The following is a 22088-nucleotide window of genomic DNA, read 5'->3' as shown; positions in this document are numbered from 1 at the left end:
TCTGTTCAGTTAAATATCATTTTGAATTCTCATTGATTTCTCAATCTACCATGATGTGTGGTACAAGAGGACCGAAAGTAAGCTGCCTAGTCTCATTTAAGTGCTGCCTGTATTCTTGGTGTTTTAAATATTTCTTGAAGCATTTTGAAAATGGATTTATCAGCTCTGTGCTGCTTCAGTTACTAAGCCTTAACAAATCCAGTAAACGATTATATACCTTCTGAAGCTCTTAATGACATTGACAGGGATTCCTTCTAATATGCTTTAGTGCCTCAGTGTTTGCTAGCAAAGGTTGTTGTTTAATTCCTAGATGAGAGGCTATCTAGATTATTTCCTACCTGCTGTTCTGGAACATAGTGCCTTTTGGTGTTAGATCAAACCATGACAACATACTTGTTTGTTTTTTCTGGTCTTGTTGGGTGTGACTGCCTGTTTGAATGGACTGAAATCTAATAAACCTTAAAACTTTAACACTTTAATTTGAAACCAACTATTTATCTCAAAGTCTATTTAAAAAGAAATTGATTCAATGCTATTAAACACAGATAATTGTGTCTACCTGTAGGAAGCTTTGTGGGAAAAATACATGTGTGTACAACAGAGTGTGATTGAATATGCACTCAAGTTTTCTTCTTTCAATTAAAATAAAAAATATGAGTTCTAAAAATAATTCTTTTTCAGAAAGATCAGTTTGGGTAGCAAGACCCTTTTTGTTCAGCATTTCAGGCTGTATCAGTTTGTAAATCTGCACACTTCTGATGGAGGTAGAGCCCTTCTTAAAGTATATGTATTTTGACTGCCCACATGCTTATTCTTGTTTTTCTGGAGCTCACAGTCCTCATGCTATACAAGGTGAGAAACACTAGACGTGCTAGATGTGAAGTCTAAATTTGTGTGAACCAAGGTTTATTGCACTACTTTTACAATATGGACTAACTTCAGTATAACTGCATTTGTCCTTGTATAAACTTTGATGATACCCATTTATCTTATTTGCAAGTGATACCTTGGTATCACATGACAAGTAGAGCTTTAGAAAACTAAACAAAAAACCAGTTAAGATTTACATGAGATCTTATGTTTTGAGAGGAATGCATCCACCTTGCTTTCTGATTTTTCCCAATTTTTTGTATAGTTACAGAGTAAGTGCAGTAGAGGATAGAACAGTACTGTTGTTCGGAATTGCGAGGAGCATGAAGTGAAAATATGCTGTGAATTTTAAGTTACTTTGTTGTATGTTTTTACCAGAATGGTGTGCATAGTGTCTGCCTCTACTGCAGCTATGAATTTTTTGTGAAGTTTCTTTGGTTGTGATTACTGATGGTCTCCTTATCTCTCTGCTGTCTCAGTCACTGAACTTGCCATCTTCTCACAACATATCTATTATTCAAAGAACAGTAAAAGGCTATGAAGGCCACCATGCTGTCAAGAGAAAAAAGACAATTTGAAGTTCTAGGTATTTAATTATACATGTTAGGTATGTTGTGTACTGTTGGCAGAGATTGATGGTAGCTGTTGTAAACGTTGTAAGACCAAAGGGGGTGATTATTTCTGGTGGACTGTATAGCATTTATCTGTATGGTTACATATAATGTCCTCTCAGACTTGTTCTCTAGGAGGTCTTTACTCGTATCCTTTCATAGTGTGACTTTGAATTATGCAGTGATTATTGTTTCTGAGCATTCTACATGAATACTTATCTTAGAAGAGGATAACTACTTTTACTTGTGCTTTTTAGCTAACAAATTGAAGTTTTAGTTTTGAGGAGTAGGTCAATTATTTACTGTTCTGTTAGAAACACCAACAGATTTCTGGACTTGGAATTTTTGCAAGAGTCCCAAAATTTTCAGAGGCTCACCTATGATTCATTTAAGTAATCAGCTGCTAAAGTTATTGAGACACACTGTTGGGTGCTTTGACATTCAGTAATCATGCATGATGTTTTTTAATAGCCCTGATTGTCATTTCTAAGCGTGCATCTATTCCCCTAATTTTTGACATAATTAAAGTTTATTTCAAAAATTTTAGCCTCAAGTTTGTCGTGGTCCTTGTGTGCTGGTCACCTCATACTTTTTGTGTGAAGTCTTGCATATGTATTAATTGAAGAAAATCTTCAGAATTAAAAGTATGGTAACACTGTCCCTTGTCTTGTAGTGCAGTGGTTCTACTTTCTTTCAAGAGATGTCTTGTACGCTCTTAACAGAAATCTTCCTTAAAAGTAGTTTCAATTCTAAGGTACTGCATTTCCTTTAGAATATTTCACAGTGTTTCTGAAACGTGCCTGGGATTGTGCCAGAGCTCTCTTTGGGATGATTGGTTCACACTGTGATTACAGTAAAGATGATACAGATGATGTTAGAAGTAGCTGTACAGCCATTGATTTGAAGCAATTGAGGAATGTGGATGTAAAAGTAGTTTCGAAGAGTTAGCTGTACTTTGTCTTCAAAAGCTACACACATAACTGAAGTTGTCTGCTAGATTACCTTTCTTACCACATCCATCAAATTGTAAGAATAAAGATTGTTTCATAACATCTTTGTCATAGTAAGATTTTAAACACTATTAGAGAATTTGAAATAACTGGAAACTCAATTTGTACTTCTAAAGATAAATGGAAACATGAACATGAATGGAAAGTTACCTTAAAATCTGCACAGTAGAATGTCTTGTGCACATTTACTGCAAACAGCATTCTTTAAAGAGTTCCAGAGGTTATAGTGAATATAAAAATTCACATTCTTTGCTACTTCAGTACTAAATTAATAAATATGGTTTTAATAACAACTTTATATTTTTACATTAGTAATAACTTTAAGTCTTTTATGTAGGCTAAGTTTATAGTCTTTGGTTGTATAGACCTGGCTAAGCACACAGGATGCTAATTTGAGTTACTCTGCAGTTGCTTATTTAAAAACATTTTATTAAAAATAGTGTTTAGCTGTCTACCATTGATTTCAAAAATCTGGTAAGGGTGATACTGAAGGCTTGGGAAAAAAGTAGTGGCTTAAAATTAGTTCTTAACAGAGATGGTGAATTATAGGTTTGCTTAGTGCAGTTGCTCTAGAAATAAACCAGCATGTGGCTGCTGTAACTTTGAGAATTATCTCAGTTCTTTCATCTGAGTCAGTGTCACAATTTTAGAATCTGTCATTCTTGTGGTTTCAGCGAATGATGTAATCTGGGATTTACACTCCATTACTGCATGTTGAAGTTACCGAAATGTTTCCTTCCAGACGACAGTAACCGCAGCTTCTTTTCTAAGTCATTCAGAATTTTCTGACAAATTCTGCGAGTTGTAGAAATTCCAAAACTAATATCACTAAATGTATAATGAGTATTCTTGTAGGAGAAAACTTCTGCTGGACTATATGAAAACATTTGGGATGGGGGAGAAAGGAACATAAAAAGTCAGCAGTAGTAGCTGCCATAGAATTAAGAGGAAAGCAAGATGGTAGTAGATAGGAAGTATAACTGCCATGAGGTTTTGAAAAGACAGCACAAGACAAAAAAGAAAACTTTGTAGGGAAAATATTCTTTCGTAGAGGCTGGTGCTGAAGAATATTCCATTTGGTGGTCATCCTGGGTGGGTGGCAAAAGGTTTTCACTGTGGATTTTTTGTACTACTGTGGATGTGTTTGTGAGTATGGTAACAATGATTAATAACTTGAATAATAGCTAAAATAAGTCTCATTTCTGGTAATGTGTCATGAGGTAATAAATGTAAGGAGGTTATATTTGCAAGCTGTTTTATGAGCCCTGCCGCATTTGTAAGAGTTGACTGGTCCCATCGCAGAGACAGCACTTTGCTTGTGCTGTCTGTCCTCAGTGATAGCTGACGGCCAGGCACCGTTCGTATGGTCCTCCAACCAGAAAATGCCAACATCTGACAGGAGACTGAGTTGGAGAGTTGTGGGGAGAGGGTTTTCAAGAGATGAATCCAGTAATTTATTATTAAAATGTAAATGTTGCCTGCTTTATCTATCTATCTATCTATCTATGCATCTATCTATCTGTTTATTAAGTTGATCTGGTACAAATCTGCTTTGCAGTCTGAAAAGCAGCCAGTTTTGTATTAATTACTCTTGTCTATACTTGACCTCTTCTCTGGCACCATACAAGACTATTTCATTTGTCTGTAGGTTCTGTTCCTTTTGAGAATGATCTGATGGTTCAAAGCCATTCCTGTTCTACTCTTCAGCTTTTATGTAACTCTTCAACTAGTTCTTTGCCCCAGATTTAGACTACAATTATTTCTGTGTTAGTATTGCCAAAAATATCTTTGCACAATTAGAAATTGTACATAACAGTTGGTTTCCTCCAAAGAGGGATGCTATGTATGTGAAATTGTGAAGTTGTTTGGACTGCTTCTTATTTGATGTGTGAGTAGTTTATTCAGTAAGCAATTATTGAGTCTTTCACAAATTAGAAATGTTATACCTATTAAGGTATAAGAATGTACAAGCAGCAGTTTTTGTGCTTGGTTTCATAGAACACTTGCTGGTGAAATCTGTTGTTCTGTACTTGCTATGTAGGCAGCATGTGGGATAGTAAATTGTGAGACTAATTTAAAGTAAGATTTTTGATGACATTTTTTCAAATTATGGAAATACTTATTTTAATTGGTTTTGGTCATGGACCTGCTTCATTTGAAAAGTAAATGAAAGCAGCTTGCAGAACCAAGCATTGTTTTAGCTCTTGCTTGTATGTATTTGAACTTTGATACCCCTACTCAGTTTCTTCGAAGTCCCATACATGCAATTGATCTGTTAAGCACTTGGAGTTTTTTGAAGACATTTGGACATGAAGAAGCAACAAGTTGTCTCTCTGTTTCCAAATTTGAAAGTTGTCTTCAAAGAAAAACATCAGTATAGTTCAGTGTTTCTTACTAAGTTACAGTTTGTGCCATGAAGGATGTAACAGGGTTAGTTTTGTGCCTGAACTGAGTTAACTGAATTCCCAGAGTGCTGTCATACATGCATACAATCCATGCTGGATTAAACTAAGTAACTTCTTTGGATTCCACTAATAGCTGTCAAAGTGTTGAGATGTGAAGATAAAGCCTAATTACTGTGAGAGAGAGGACTTCTCAGATTTTTGTACAGTCAGTAGGGGAAACCTAGTTCTTCTGTCTCCTTGTTAAGTTGTGCTGAATAAATTGGACATCTTTTGCTTTCAAACTTGGTTGGTTTACAGAATGAAGCATAAGGATCTACCTTTCTGGCAAGCAGGTATAATAAGAGTATTAGACTTAGGTGATGTTACACTGAATTATGTCAATGAAAGTTTTTAAGAAGATGCAGTGCTTTAAATGACGTTTTCATCAGATATGTTGTCCTCTGATTTTTCTCAATAGGGAGCTCCTGTGGTATCACAGAGGGCACCAAGTGCCAAGAGAGATGAAAATACTCATCAGTTATTCAAGCCTTATTCTACTGAAGTGGAGATGACTTAATAGTTAACTAAGTTTCATTTAAAACTAAGCAGTCAAAAAATCTCTACCATTCTTTCAAATCTGGAACTGGTACTCTGCTACTTTTCTGGTTAGAGCAACTCTGCCATCTCTTTTTTTATATCATTTGTCATTATTCCATTTTTTAATTGCTCATATTTATTTTTATATTACTGTCTGAGCCAGTAAGGCTCTCAGCATTTATTGGCAGTAGTGAAATTGCAATCAAATATCACACTGATGTAGTACCAGAAATAATAATTAGTATTCTTTACTAAATGATAGAGGAATATACATATAAGACTGTCTAAATTTGGACAGTATTTGGTTGTGGCAGTATGACTATCTTTGACATGTTTTATGTATCTCCCACATGAAATATTTAATGCTGCTTGCTCCTGAGTAATATTTTCTAATACAGTTCTCATTTTGCTGTTAAAGAACTTATTCACACTGGTGCAAAGGAAAGGACACTTTTTTTTAATCAGTGCAGCTTTGCATCTATAAGAAAACCTGGCTGAGCTCTGCGTTCTGGAATGCAAAAATTGTCAATTTCTTTTCAGTGTGGGACAGTGAGTAAGGTGTCATTTTCAGACTTATTTTGAAGTACTATTATCAAGCTGCAGACATTTTAGTATGAAGTAAAAGCAGATATATAAAAACAAACAAACAAACAAACAAAAAAAAAACATCAAAACACTCTTCCCAATAAAAAGAACAGAAAAATAAAGGAAACAGCAGCAGCAAAGAAAAAACTGTTTCTATTTTGCAGTTGACAAGGTAGGTAAAATAGGAGACTGCATCTTCCAGAAGCTCATAGTTAATGCTATGTACACTGCAATGAATTGCTTGGTTTTTTTTGTACGTGTTTTGAATGTTTATGGTTGTGTTACTAAAAGAACTTTTATGAGAATTCTAGGTGTTTGATGTGATTTAGTACTAACACGTAGTGGAAGATGGACACGCAACTCAGGAAAAACTGAGTCAGTTATATATTACATAATAAATAATTATGATCTAATAACCAGACCTGACACTGACCCACTCTGTTAATCAAACATGTTAAATGTTTAAACAGAAAGTGCTTCACAAGGTGATGTAATTACCTCTGTCTCTAGAAAGGTGATGGAACAGCTTGTTCTGGATATCTTCTCCAAGCAATTGGAACGGAAGTTTGTCAGGAGTAATCAACGTGGATTCACCAAGGGGAGATCATGCTGGACCAACCTGGTAGCCTTCTATGGCTGGTGGGGGGAGAGCAATGGATATTCTGTACCTTGCTTTAGCAAGGCATTTGACACAGTGTCTCCACAACATCCTTGTTAGGAAACTTAGAAAGTGTGGGACAGATGGATGGATGGTGGGTGGATTGAGAACTGGCTGACTGGCAGAGCTCAGGGTTGCCATCAGCGGCGCTGTCTGGTTGGTGACCTGTAACTAGCAGTGTTCCCAGGGGTCAGTGCTGGATCTGGTCTTGTTCAACATCTTCATCACTTCTGTGGCAGCTCAGAATCTGAGGGCTATTGCTGCTCGGTATACTGTATGTTTGTCAAAACCATGCCTTTTACTTGGACATCAGGAGAGAGCGTAAACCAGTCTTAGGCCGAAGTTGGCAGTTGCTTTGTTCCATAGCAGTGTAACTGTACAGTGCAGGAGCTTCTGTTGGTGATAAGTCGTGCTGTGTATTGGAGGAAAGGAATTCTATCACATCAATTGTGGTGCTGGGGAGGCTGTGGGACAACTCTTATCTGACGAATAGTTCAGAGCTGGATTCAGCCTACTATGATGTTACATATTTCATTTAACCTACTAGGCAGAAATGGCCTCCAGTTGCGTCAAGGTAGTTTTAGGAAACACTTCTTTACAGAAAGAGTGGTTAAACATTGGAATGGGCTCCCCAGGGAGGTGGTTGAGTCAGCGTCCCTGGATGTGTTTAAGAGCCGTTTGGATGTGGTACTCGGAGATATGATTTAGCAGAGGGTTATTAGAGCTAGGGTACTATGGTTAGGATGCGGTTGGACTTGATGATCCTTGAGGTCCCTTCCAACCTGAGTAATTCTATGATTCTGTGATTCCAAATGGATTCATTACACAGTAGTGAAAGTACAAAATATTTTATTAGTCTTCTATTTAAGTTGGAACACACCTCTAGAAGTCATCAGTTTCAGTCCTTGGCTCAAAATCGAGTGAGCATCAGAATTATGTAAGATTGCTCAGAGCCTTATCCCATTGCATCTTGAAGATCTGCAAGACTAAGTTTCTACTTCCTGTACAGACACTATGTTCCAGTGCTTAACAACTTCCCCTGGGATAGTCCCATTTTCACAACACCCTATCCACATCTCTAGAGTAACATATGCTCCTTCTATTTGCTACATGTCTTTTTGTTGTTGAGAAGTTTGGTTCTATATTCAACTGTCTTAAGTGGCTTTATGGAGAAGAAAGCAATTACATCCCTCCAGCAGTCTTTTCAAGATTAAATAGTCCTCTTCTTGTAGCTTACCCTTTAGTGCCATACAAACCAGTTCCTTATTCGTGTAAGTGGCATGCTACTGTTTTTGTCTTGCTAATTTCATTTTTGGAATGCTGAGGGGAAGAACACAAGGTGCTGAGATACAGCCTCATGGATACATACAGCTCAGTTGTCTAACTTCTTGAGGATCCTTTAAACAAGCAAACACCTTTGCTCTTTCAACACTTAGACTGCTTCCTGGCCTCTAGAACTGATATTGCCTTAATTTAATGACTTAATGCAGATGTATTCCATCCTGATGTTCAGGTCAACAATGAAGATGTTAAATAGTGTTAAACAAATACTGGCTTCCGAAGATTACCTCTTGTAACTAGCTTGCATCTACCCTTACATTTAGATGGGCCATCTAGACGATGTTTTAGACATCTTGAAATCATTCTTTATTCAATGTGGTACAAAGAATACTACAGCGATATTGAAGACCTTGCTAGAGGCACAGTAAATTACATAATTGTTGTTCTACATCCATGGAGCCAGCTGTTTCCACATTAAAGCATTACCAAGTAACTTAGAGTTGGTAAATCCTTCCTTGTTTTTGCCAGTCACATTCTTGTCCTTTAAGGACCTGGAAATGGCTCCCAGGAATATTTGCTCTATCAATTAGTCTGAGGAACAAGGTGAAGCTGGCAGCCCCCCCCCCCCCCGTTTTTTTTTTTTTTTTTTAGTATGCTTTTAGGCAATCTTTATGCTTTTAGAAACGCCATCAGGTTGTCTGAAGTTTATTGCTCTCATGCACAAAAAGAACAGCTTTGCAGGGTTGAGTGATTTCTTGTCAAAATACCTCAATTTTGAAACTTAGCTAGAAGCATTTAGGTCTTTATGTTAAAATAATTTGTAATGTGTTTGGAACAATTGAAGTTCTTTGTATTGGTTAGGTATTTGAAGTGTAGAAACAAAAATTGCATGTGTTCTCAAAGATGAGCAAAAATGTAATGAATTTCCATTTATTTTTCAGGAGCTGGTGAATCAGGGAAAAGCACAATTGTCAAACAAATGAAGTAAGTATAGTAAAATACAATCATAGAGAGAGATTTTTTTAATTTGAATAGAGAATTTATTTTCTTTTCCTTCCGTAGAATTATCCATGAAGCCGGTTATTCAGAAGAAGAATGTAAACAGTACAAAGCTGTTGTCTACAGTAACACCATTCAGTCAATTATTGCTATCATTAGAGCAATGGGAAGGTTGAAGATAGACTTCGGTGATCCAACCAGGGCTGTGAGTATTGAAGTAAACATGCACATGTACAGCTGAAATATCCATTCTTTTTCAATTTCTGTCCATTGTTACTTCCTGGAAAATCTCTTCATATCCAACAGGCCTTGTAAGCTAGGTTTGATAAAGAAGAAATTTCGTTTAGTTTCCTACATGAAGTAGAAGTGCTCTATTGAGCAATTAACTCTGGGTTGTATTTTGTTTAGATACAATCCTCCAAATTCTATGTAAATCTGAATCTTAGGGATTTTTTGAAAAATAGTAGGCTTTGTAGTCGTACTTCTTAATTTTTACTTGTGGGCTGCTATAAGTCCTTCAAGATGGACATCTTTGCTTTCCTTAACAAAACACAGATTAAACAGGTACGCATGTAGCTGTTCTCTGCACTTCAGGATTGCGTCACAGACACAGTAGTGCCTAAAACGTTCTCACCTGTGGTTTCATACTGACTACTAGTGCGGATGACTTTACTGTACTCTAAGGCACGGGCATTGTGCTGCTGCTGGGGCTCAGTTTTTTTCATTATAGCACATGAATTAAGGATTTTTCCCAAAAAAATAGTTACCCATTTCCAGGCTTTCTTGTACAGTTTTCATCTCTTTTCATCCATTTATTGGAGGCGGTCTGCAGAACTTTTTGCTTATCACTTCACAGTTCCAAACCCTGTATTCTTATTGGTGGTGAACCTGATCACCCTATCAGATCAGGAGGATAGATGCTGTTTGTAAAATGTAGATATGTTTATGTACATATGTTAATTCTGTCTGAAATCTGCTTAATTGTAAATCAACTATGTAGATCACTCTGAAAGTAATGCCTCCCACTTATTTCCATGGAAACTACAACAGATACAAAGAGCACAATAACACTGTTTGATAGAGCAAATTCTCATTTACTAAACACTACTTTTCAACAGTCACCACCATGAGTTGTGCTTTTTTGTCAGCAGTGAACAAGAGGCTACATTCCACACTTGTAAAAATCTGCATGGTTGTTTGTAACATGGATTGCCTTTCACGTCTGTCATCACTGCTGAAATGCACCACCTACTGCCTGCCTTACTGTACTCATATTCACTGTTTGGTCTCCATAGATGTTCAGCAAGCATCAATGAATGTCTGTGAGAAATTTAGTCACACACCTTTTCTTCATACACACTTCCATGTCAGACTTCCTCTCTGCTACCATCTGTCTCATGGCAACAAAATGTAACGGGATGTGGGTGTGGAAAGTTCAGCCTCTACTGCCATACCATCACCATCCACCTCTCACATAGTGGGCCAATATACTAAAATAGGAGGCGTTAGTTTTGGAGTAGTCTTCTCGCTTTGTTTTCATGCTTTCTGTTGTCTTACCTTCAGACTAAAGATTTTCAGGGCAGGAGCAGGATGTGAATACGTTTTAGTTCATCTGTATAGTGAATTCCTCTTGGATGTCTGACAGTTAATGTTGGAAAAAGGTGGATGGTGTATTTCTGTTACTAAATACTAAATAAAATAAAATGAAGGAGAGAGTAAGTGTAGATTCTCTCAGATAGAAGGACTGACAAGAAGATTGTGAAAATGTTCTATGTGTGATATGAATTCAAACTGATTGGAATATTTCAACTTCAGAGAACTGTATAACTGAAGGCGAACTTCAGTCAGGGATAATAATGAAATAACTGGCTATTCCCTAGCATTTAAGCAGATCTTGGTGATCTGAATTCTTTTTGCAGAGCATCATTGCTATTGAAAGTAATTATTAGACTTGAAATAATTTCAAAATGAGAAATCAAAAAAGGAATCAAAAGCTTGTGAGTTACAAGTTTGCCTTTCTAGAAGATATATGAATGTTCTTCATTGTATTAAATGTAGGCTTTTAAATTTTATTTGATTCCATTATCATTTCTACAGAAGAAAAAATGCAAAATTGCAGTGTCGTGAGGAAAGCTGTTATACAGACTCTTCCTTAGTTTTTTGAATTGAAATTTTGGAGATTTTACTCTGAATAAGATAAATATGTTTGGACAAATGACTGCTCTTCTGTTGTCAGAATAGTTGAATGTTTTCTTTTGTGAAACTACTGAATCAGGAAAGCACAAGTTCTACCAGGAGCTTCGGTAATGCTCCATCCTAGGATTAGCATACTTTTCTTTATCCTACAGAATATTTCCATACTGTTCCAGAATCCATATTTTGAGAGACATTTAGTGAATATGGTTTACATGAGAATGGACTACCTTCAGTCCATTGACATTTGCTGCATTTATCTTCAGAAAAGGCTAAATGAGTTTCTGTAAGGTAGCTCATTTGTGGAATCTTATATAAAAACAGTGAGTCCTTGAGAGGAAGCAACCCTATTGCAGTATAATTAAAGGAAAGCATCTGGCATTCGTTAATAATGAAAATAGGACTCAATTATTATGTACTCCCTCATTTGTGGCATCTGTGTACTTGCCTTCTGTAGAAAAGGGATATGGGGGTTAACAGATGCCACCTAGCAGAACTTAATTCACTTCCTGCCCCTTCTTGTTACTACCTCTTACACCCTCCCAATAAAAACAAATGCAGTCTTAGAGCAGGTAGAGGTTAGAGCTATTTCAAAAAGAATGAGTTTTGTATATTTGAAAGTCAGACTATAGCAGATGTGAAATGACATTTTGAGAGTTCGTGACAAGACAGACTCACAGTTTCTAGTATGTATCTGCTGCTTCTGTTAATTGTATATTGGCGTTTTCATCCAGAAACATTCAGTTGCCATTCAGGCTTCTTCTATGCAAGCATATTGCTTAAGCTACAGTCAGTGAGATCTAATTATCCTGCTTTTTGATCTTCACTGCTCTGTTTTTTATCTGATTATTAGTGCAATCTACTGAACTTTTACTAGCTCCCATGGTTTGCCCAATGTATATATTGTAATCAGCATACTATTCTTAAGTTTGATAAATCTACATTTTTAGATTTGTAGCTTTCAATAGATGATATATCACTTAGCTGTTTGTTCATATGTATGGCTACATGTGTATTGTTATGGTTTAACCCAGGAGCTAATCACCAAACAGCCATTCACTCAGTCCTCTACCTCCTGTGAGATGAGGTATAGAATTAAAAAAAAACACAAACACAAAATGGAACTCTTGGGTTGAGATGAAACCTGAGACAGAAAAAGATGAGAAATTATTTCTACATGTATATGCACACACACACGTATTTACAAAACAAGTCATGTGCAGTGCAGTTGCTGATTACCTGCAGATCAGTCAGTGTCCAGCTGGTCCACAAGTAGAGGCTGTCTCTTTTGGCCAGGCTAGATTCTCACAGTTATGTAGGACTTTTTGCCTGATGGTATGGAATATCCATTTGGCCATTTTAGTTCCCTCCCAGCTCTTTTGCTGGGCTTTATGAGAAGCCTAAAGGTCCTTGGCTCTGTGCAGCACTGCTCAGCAGCAACTAAAACATTGGTGTGTTATCAATGTTTTTTTCCTAACGTCAAAATGTAACACCAGACTCTATGAGGAAAGCCAACTCTTTCTGCAGAAACCATGATGTGTACACACAGATAGATAAATATCTTCAAATCTGCCTTGAGTTGACTATAGAGCAAACTTTCTAAGTTGAGAATATTTAAGCCTAAAGTGTTCAGTCTCTTCAGAAGAATCATTACTTTCCATGCTTATCCTAAAATGTTATCTTCACGTAACAGGAAAAGTGATTGAACCTTTTTTCCTACAGATTTGCGTTGTATCTTCACTTACTGTTCTGTGAGAATAACTTTACAACTTGCAGTTTGAATCCTCTTCATTCTTGAAATATTTTCAGTTCCTAGTTGATGTACCTAAGCCCCTCTGTTTCCCCTGTCCTCCATTCTAGTATCGTCTCCCCTTTCTTTCATTTAGTGAACAAACAGGACATGTGGTTAGTAGTTACAAACCACAAGTATGCTTATTTTGCTGACTGACATACCTTGTCAGTGTATCACATACAGCTGGTAGCTAATGTCAGTCAGCTGCCTTCTGGGGAGTACTGGCATGCAAATCTGTTTCTTCTGTCCAGCTGCTATGTTCTTTTTCCAATACCTTACAGATTTAATATTTTTAGTCTCTTACCTGAGTTAAAATTGGACAAGTTAGACTGACACAAGTTAGACAGAACTGTTCAAGTTCTGTTAAAGCTGAAACTTGGCTGATGGATTGACATCCTACAGGATGTCTTGCTTTCACAGGCAGTCATTATAAAAATGCACCATTTGCTGTTGTTCTTAAGAACAAAACAAAATAAAACAACACCTTTATTATTCTTAGACATGTAGTTGTCAAGAAAACTTGGTCTCAGTAATTAAGGTAATGAATATTTTAACTGTTTTATCTAGAAAAGTTTAAGAGTATTTTTCTTTTCTAATGAATGATCGTTTATCACAGTCAAATTGTTTTTTGAAGTTTTAGTGATTAATATGTATTCTGCAGTCAGTCTATACATCTGCGTATCTGAAGGTTCTAGTATGTATTGTAACTGTTCTATTCAGTTTGAGGGGTATGACAGTAAAATAAGGTTAATGTTAGACTTCAGCACAAAATATGTAAAATGTTTGCATTTATAGAAACTCAGTTCAAGTGACAAACTGATCAGAGTTTTTATCAGCTGATGCAAAATTCACTGAACTTGTCTTTTTCTGTTGTTGGAAAGAGTGTGAAGTAATATGCTATACTAATACTTACTAATTGCTTTCCTTCACATTTTTTGTTTGGTTATAATCATGTATACCAGCTTATGTAACTCATTCCTTTGCTGAATGTAGTTTTTATTCTTAGGTGATAGGGGAATTTAATATACATTTTGTTGTTTTTCTCAATGTTTATCTCTCCACTTTCTATTTACATCGTAAAGGATGATGCTCGTCAACTCTTTGTGTTAGCTGGAGCAGCAGAGGAAGGATTTATGACTGCAGAGCTTGCTGGTGTTATCAAAAGGCTATGGAAAGACAGTGGAGTACAAGCTTGTTTCAACAGATCTAGAGAATACCAGCTTAATGACTCTGCTGCCTAGTAAGTACTATGTGACATACAAGGCTCTCTTTTGTTTTCTAAGTAGCAGCTAAAAGAACTTAAGAGAAATGTAACCTTTTAAATAATTGTAATTTAATAAATATAATTTAAATAATTCTGCTCCCACATAGATGGAAAACCTAGAAACATCTAGCCAAAGATATTGTATACTTGGATCAGAATGCTAGATGCAACTAAAATTCTGAGTTGTTCTCTTTACAACTGTTTTCAAAGTAACTTGGGTTTTAGTTGTAGTACAACGTACATTAATTTCCTACAGAGCTATTCAAGGGTGAAAGTGTTAATGCGAAGAACACTGGTAAATGTAGAACCATGTTGAAGTATAGAGCCATGTTTGCTTTCTGGGATTTCAAAATACTAATTCTTTGTAGTAGAATCAATCATATGAGTTTTCTTCTAGAATGAAAGTGTCTCTAAAACTTCATTTTAAGAAAGAAGAGGAAAATTAGATCATTTTCCTCTTAATCTTTTATCTCAGAGAAAATTGTTCATATAAAAGTAATGCATGGTGTAGTGAATAGACCTAGAACTTGTGTAATTTTTTGCAATTATCTAATTACTATTTTATGAATAACTGAATGCAGTATTTATTTTTACCTCCAGTTACTTGAATGATTTGGACAGGATAGCACAAACAAGCTACATTCCAACTCAACAGGATGTTCTCAGGACTAGAGTGAAAACTACAGGAATAGTGGAAACTCACTTTACTTTCAAAGATCTTCATTTTAAGTATGTAAATTGTTCTGTGTGTTCATCTGTCTATTAACAGCTTTTGTAAAGTTCTCATGGATGGACTTACAGTGATTCAATTTAACAAGTTTGTGTAATCATAGCTAATTATTTTATTATTTTTCTTTTTACTGGAAAATTCTTTGCTGCTTGGATTAGTTTTCTGAAAGCATATGGGAATTGTTTGAATTTCTGTAACAACTCAGAATAAATACGGCAATATTAAGTAATAAATGTTTTTGTTTTTATTTCAAGCTTTTTGGAAAGTTTATTTTCTGTGTAAATCACATTTTGAAATATTCAGTTTTGTACTATGTTAACATGTAGCTGTTCTATCAGATTTTTTCCCTTTAAATTCAGTTGGAGAGCTGGAGATTTAAAAATATTTGTTGCTCTGGTTATGAAACAGCAAATCCTTTTTTCTTGGAGAGCTGAGTAATACTTTATTTACTGATGTAAATTACTGTGAATAAAGTTTTTTCTGACACAGTTTTTTACCAAATAATGCTAGTCTTCTAACCATTTTGTGTCCAAAGACATCCATTGTGAAACTGTAGGGTAGTATAAATGTAACACTCTTGTATCTATTCTTTACTAGGAAAATGGAATGGAAGCTCAGTAAAATTCTCATCGCATATATACTTTAGATTGTGTGGAGATAGTTGTCAGCACATCTATACACATTCTGATTTCTAAAAATAACTAATTGAATCTCATCAAATGCAATTTAATTTACTTATCTGATACACCAAATCAGTAGGTTTTCTGTCTACCCATGTACATCATGGGTTCCTCCTCTTCCTCCTCTTACAACCTGAGGAAAGCAGAAAATCAAAGAGAAAAGTCAGTTTTTTAATAAATATGAGACTTTCCAGAGCCTCTTATCTTTTGAGATAGGGCGAAAGAGGTTACAAAAAAATTTGTCAAATAAGCCTTCCTCAAGTTTAGGGCCTGGGGAGTAGGGAAGCAATCAACTTGTATAACCTTAAAAGAAAAAAAATAACAAGAAAACAATAACAACAAGAGAACAAAAACCAAAAACAAGCAGTGAAAGAAATATCAAAAAGTACCTACAGTACCTACTGTCCTTTTGGCCTATATCACATTTTTTTTATGTGTGCTGGAGCTATGTTCTCAGCTTAAATAATAGAAGCAGAACATGTCAAATCTTGCAACGCTAGCTTCAAAAAGCATTGTGCTAACTTGTGCTTGCACAAGTCCTTAAATTTGCACATTTGCTGGTAAACCATTCAGAAACCAGCCCATACAACTAAGTAACAAAGATAAGTGTGGTGACGTCTTGAACAACCATCTGCAGTGCTTTAAGCTTAGTTCAGTGAAGTAATTTGTCTTAATATATTGACTGTCACTATGCGATCTTACCGGAAAATTCTGTATTATTTAAGTAAATGAAATGGAAGTTCTTTAAAGCATTTATTTAATGACATCATCCTTTAGATAGGGCATGTGGATTCAGCTCTTACAAACTTTAATTTTTTCAGTACTGCCTTGTATTTTTTTTGTAGTTCACTGTAGACAGTAACTTACTGTGCATAAGCAAAATACCTTTTTTTAGAGTAGCCAAATTGCACTGAGATGTTCAGTATTAAGGCAGAGGACAACCTTGCACACCGTACTCCCATATTGCGAGGAGGAATCTGTAAAGCATCCAAGATTCTCATTCTTTCAAAACTCTTTGAAATTTATCTGTATATCAGGCAGCTTCTGTCAGTGTCTTGGTGTGCTGAGACTGTGACTTACCAGTTCTCTGTGTTCACAAATAAGGCTTTCATGGTAGTTGCTGGCCAAAGTGGATGGAAAAGCTCTGTCCTCAGTTCTTCTCGTCTGTCTTCTCCTTCCCATGTTTTTATACTTACTGAAATTTAAGCTTTTTCGTGGTAATGCCTAAAAAAGTTAAGGTTACTTGGAAAAATTGCTGAAGACAAAAGTCAGGCCTCTATTAAAAGGAATAATTGCATTTCCTTGTAACAACAAGGAAAAATCCAATATTTGCATGGTAAAATGCTGGCTACCATAGCTAAGGAAGGCATATGGTGACCTTTTCACACTGTTTTTAAGCTGAAAGTAATCACAAGAATTTGAGACAAGGCTCTTCTTTGTGTGGTAGAAAGGAGACAGATGGAAAAGGGCTGCGTTCTGTTTTGTTGAGAAAATTCAGCTATTTGCATCCATTTTAGGGTAGCACTACTGTCCCCTTATTTGATTGCATTTTGCTGCTGCTGTTTTTGTTGCTTGGTTGTTTTGTTCTGTTTTTCATGACTTAGTTCTTTAAATCCAGAATACTATTTTTCTGGCTTGCGAAATACTTGAAGTTCAGTTAATTAAGATGTCTAATAAAACATTCAGTCTTTCAGATTCACTGTAGCTCAGATGTTAGGAAATAGTCCTTAAAGCATTTAGATAAGAGATAAAAGCAAATTCATGTGAACTATGCTGACTTGCTGATCCTCTGCTGTTAAGTTCTTGTGTGTGGTCTTTTCCTATCATGTTGTTTCTGATCAGCTGGGAATTGAAAACAAACATCTTTATAGTTTAGTTGTCCCATTTAACTGCATTTCCAAAGAGTTGCTTTATTAGAGGGGAAATTACTAGTCTTGTATGATACCTGTTTTGTCTTTTTAAGAAGAGAATGTTGAAAATAATACTTAGTGTCACTTAAAAATTCTTTTTAAAGGTAGTCAGCTGAAAAGCTGATCAAACTGTGATTTTGTTTAACAGAGATGAGCTGAAGCTCACAACAATTTAGAGACAGCTAAATTTGAAAAACTGAGAATTATATTTTATGTATTTGGATTTGGATTCAGAACACAGAGACAACAAAAAATATTATTTGAACAAGTTTCATAGAGTAGCATTTTTTTCAAGTACTAAACATAGTGAATTCTGCTCTTGCATTTAAAGAATTTTGTATTGTTGACTTTTTATTACTTAGGACTGTTCATTTGGGAAAAATATTGAAGAACTTCATGAAAGCTTGCATTTGGTTAAGTTAACTGTACTTTTATAGGTTGTACTTAACTTTGTTAATGGAATTATTTGTAATAATAGATCTTTTTAAAAAATAAGTAGATTTATATTGCTTTCATATCACTTGGTCAGGTTTTGTGAAATGTAAAGGAAGATTTCTAAGTCCTAAAAAACTTGAAGTTGTTTCTTACACTAAGAAATGAAATTGTAATAAATGTTGCAGATTTTATGCTGTTTTTCAAAGTTCAGGCTTGCACAGCTGATGTGTTCAGATTTTATCACTTAATATTCAGAAAGCTGGAAAATCCAAAGTTCATTTCCTGCCTCGTGTTTCTGTTTTGCAGGATGTTTGATGTTGGAGGCCAAAGATCAGAACGGAAGAAGTGGATTCATTGTTTTGAGGGTGTTACAGCAATTATTTTCTGTGTGGCATTAAGTGATTATGACTTGGTCTTGGCTGAAGATGAGGAAATGGCAAGTACCTTAATGTTAAAGAAAGGAATAGTTGTTAGGAACTAAGCGTTTTGCAAGGGAAGCTAAATGCCTCTTTCACAGTAAGAAGCTAAATACTTGTTTGATAGGGTACATGGGCTTTTTGTAAAAGTTTTCAGAGAACTGGTGATAGATTTTGTGCTTTCAAGTTTCAAAAATAATTTCTTTATTCTTGGGAGTTCTTTGAGATGAGTACTCTTCTGATGTATTCTTTCATATATTTCAAATTATACCTAAGCTAATGAGGATGTCAGTAATACATGTCCTTGTCTCTATGGATACTCAAAGTATCAAAGAAGTTGGTTTGCTTATCTGTCTCTGTGTTTTGTTACCCTTCCTCAGTCTTCAGTTTTTTGTGTCTTTGTAAGTATTTTACTCCAACCTCTTTCCTTAGTTATAGAAATCTTTCTTTTCTCTCTCTTCAAATTCCTTTCTGTCCTTTCTCTTCTTTCAAGATGTGACTCCTCCCACGTCAGTACATACAGTGTGTGTGCTTTTCATTTTCTGGGTAGTCTAAAGCGATGCTGATCTGTTGTATAAATCGTTAACAAGTTTCTGTTATTCCTAATGTTCTGCAGCTTCGTGTAAAATAGTTGGAAGGAAAGAAAAACAAAAACAGGGAAGAAAAACACTTTCAAGTTAAATCTAGTCAAAATAGATCATACCTGCCATCTACTTAAGTGTCTGGAAGTAGTGGCAGAGCACTTACATATTTGATAATTTTTCTACAGCTTCAAAATTAGGGTAACTTTTTTTTTTCTAATGAAACCCAACAGCTTTTTCATTTAATTCTCTAGCTCTATAGAACTACTAATTTTTCATTATATTGGAATCTTGACTGTGTACTGAAGTTCATTGTCAGTTTTCAGAATATCTGATAAATATCAGGCAATTTCTGATCACTCAGAGAGTTTTCTAGAATATCATTATTGCAAAATGTGAAAATGCACTAAAATTTCCTAACAAACTAAAAAAGACTTAAGCCTGGAAATGGAGAAATGGCCTTCAAGATCATCCAGTCCATTAAATTTTATTTGGCCTCTGTATATATCTCTGTGGTAATATGTGATTCTGCATACTGGAAACTTAAGTTTTTAAACTTTTCTAGTTGTAACTAATCAAATAGATTTATCCTGGTTTTACTTCTAAACTCTGATAAAATACAATAAAGTCTGTTTGTTTGTTTGTTTGTTTGTTTGTTTTTCACCCAAATTACAGAATCGGATGCATGAAAGCATGAAATTGTTTGACAGCATCTGCAACAACAAATGGTTTACAGACACTTCTATAATTCTTTTCCTGAACAAGAAAGATCTTTTTGAAGAAAAAATCAAGAGGAGTCCTCTCACTATTTGCTACCCTGAATATGCAGGTATTGGAAATGGACAAGTGTCAAGTAATTTGGGGTTAAATTTATCTTATTTTTGATTAACAAATTCAGAGGAATTTGATAACTGTAGGTGTACAAAATATAAAAATAAAGTTTAATTTCCTAGGAAGATCTTAGGAATCACGAATAAAGGAGTACTGAAGTCACATTAATCTTCTTAATGAGATTAAATGATGGTGATCCACTGATAGTGCTAAGATGTTACTGTCATCGTGCTTGTCAACCTACTCTGGTTAGCATGTTCTTTATTCTGTATTCTATTCTTTTCTGCTCAGATGTTTGTTTTTTTTTTTTCCCCTAGCAGGAATCCCTGAGGATACATGAGAGTTTGTTTGAAGGGAGCATATATACATAGATATTAGAAGAGGTGGCTCGTTGTGGAAATAAATAACAAAGAAGAATTTTGTTTAAGAGGGCTAAGGCCTTTTGTGTATCATTTTCGTTGTAATTTCAGACTGTTCTTTGTCTGAGGAAAAGAAAAACTGTCAAAAACATGAGAAGTGAAAGGGAGTAACTTGAATGAAGGAATCAATGTAATAGTGATAAGTTGTTAATGAGACTTGGTCCATCTACTACTCTTACAAGTACTCTTCGTAGAGCGCTCTTTATTATTAAAAATTTGTCCAGGTTTCCTTCAACAAGATATACATGGTGTATTGTAAAGTAGTGTCTGTGAAATTATTTAAATCAACAAACTCCTTTTTAGGTTTTAGTGATTGTTGCAGAGTAAGTATTTCCTTCTAAGATACAATATACATTTAGTTTTTAGTTTAGTTTTTGAAATCTGCTTACTGAGCAATTTTCTCCTTCTAGGTTCAAACACTTATGAAGAAGCAGCTGCTTACATTCAGTGTCAGTTTGAAGATCTTAACAAGAGAAAAGACACAAAAGAAATCTACACTCACTTCACATGTGCCACAGATACGAAAAATGTGCAGTTTGTTTTTGATGCTGTAACTGATGTCATTATTAAAAATAACCTTAAAGACTGTGGCCTCTTCTGAGAACAGACAAGACATTATTAAATGGTAAATTATGTGCCTGAAAAAAGGACTTAGGCATTTGGAATAAGCCCATGTTGTGTGAAACTTGCATAGATATACTTAATTCTCTTTATTTTATTTTTAGGTTTGAAGAATGGCTTCACACAATTCTAATCTGATTGATTTCAAGATGAAAGATATACAAAATATGTTGTGCTGAATGATAGATCAGTACTGTACTTGCCTGTTTTAACAGCTTTATTTATGTTTGTCTTGTAAATTTAAGTAATTAGGTAACACTGAGATGTCTTTTGACTGTATGTAAACTTGTAGTAATGTATTTGTATAAACGTTGAATGGAATACTTTGGTAACTTGTCCTCTAAAATTTCTGTGGTTTATGAAGATACTCTTAGAGGAGACTTTCTGCCTTTTGGTTATTTAAACATCTTGTAAAATTAAATTTTCTTTTCATCTAGAGGGTGCATGCTACTTTATTCTTTACTTTTTGTTGGTAATACTGTATATGGCACTAGCTTTTTTGATATTTAAACAGCTTCATACACCTGCTCAGATTTAAAGAAACATAACTAATAAAACTTGGGGGGTTTTTTTGCCTTAAGTTTTGGGAAAAAAAATTTTTAAATTTAGGTTGAATACAGAAATTATTTTTAAAACTTAAGTGAAATCCACAGCTTATGAAATCTGGATTTTCAGTCTTTGAAGTGCAAATGTGACTATATTGAAAAACTGAATTTGAAGGTTGAAATATCATTGAAGCTCATGGAAATGCAAAAAGGAAGTTGTTAAAAACACGCTTGTAGAAATAAAGAGAAAGTTTGAAACTAATCTTTACTCACTGGAGTGAATGGCAATTTTTTTTAGACCTTTAACAAAGGCTGGACTTCCGATTAATCTGATTTCTTTCTGCTTAATAATTGAAATGATATTATCCTTTAACTCTTTGCTATCTTGTGGTAATAAAGCTAAAACTAATTTGCTAATTTAATAACCATAGAGGTATTAGGTTCTCCCACAAGACACGGCTCAGTGTTTTCATAGTTTAAAGCAGTTTACTGTTGTTTTTTAAAAAGAATCTTCAGTATATTGGGTAGGGTGACTCAGTGACTTGGAAGATGCTGATTCTTTAATTTAGTTATGTTTAAAGTCTCATACTTTCATTTAAAAATAAGTTAAAGAATATGATTTTTTTCTGGTTATGCTTTCATTATGTGATTTGGGATTTTAGGTATATATCATCCA

General features: G+C 35.0%; 1 protein-coding gene across 1 annotated transcript in view; it reads left to right on the top strand.

Moving 5' to 3' along the window:
- GNAI1 (G protein subunit alpha i1) overlaps positions 1-21674 on the top strand; it is a 32875-nt gene extending 11201 nt beyond the window's left edge. The window contains exons 2-9 of the mRNA XM_042815855.1: positions 8938-8980; positions 9059-9200; positions 14063-14220; positions 14845-14973; positions 18306-18435; positions 19672-19825; positions 20657-20871; positions 20972-21674. Of these exons, the coding sequence (XP_042671789.1) occupies positions 8938-8980; positions 9059-9200; positions 14063-14220; positions 14845-14973; positions 18306-18435; positions 19672-19825; positions 20657-20847 (947 nt within the window). The 3' untranslated portion in view covers positions 20848-20871; positions 20972-21674. The remainder of the gene's footprint in view (positions 1-8937; positions 8981-9058; positions 9201-14062; positions 14221-14844; positions 14974-18305; positions 18436-19671; positions 19826-20656; positions 20872-20971) is intronic.
- The last annotated feature ends 414 nt before the right edge of the window (positions 21675-22088 follow it).

The sequence above is a fragment of the Centrocercus urophasianus genome, unplaced genomic scaffold, assembly GCF_019232065.1.
Source record: "Centrocercus urophasianus isolate 14NV4802_14NV808 unplaced genomic scaffold, USGS_Curo_1.0 seq_15, whole genome shotgun sequence".
Taxonomy (NCBI): Eukaryota; Metazoa; Chordata; class Aves; order Galliformes; family Phasianidae; genus Centrocercus; species Centrocercus urophasianus.
This window is presented reverse-complemented; position numbering and strand designations above follow the sequence as displayed.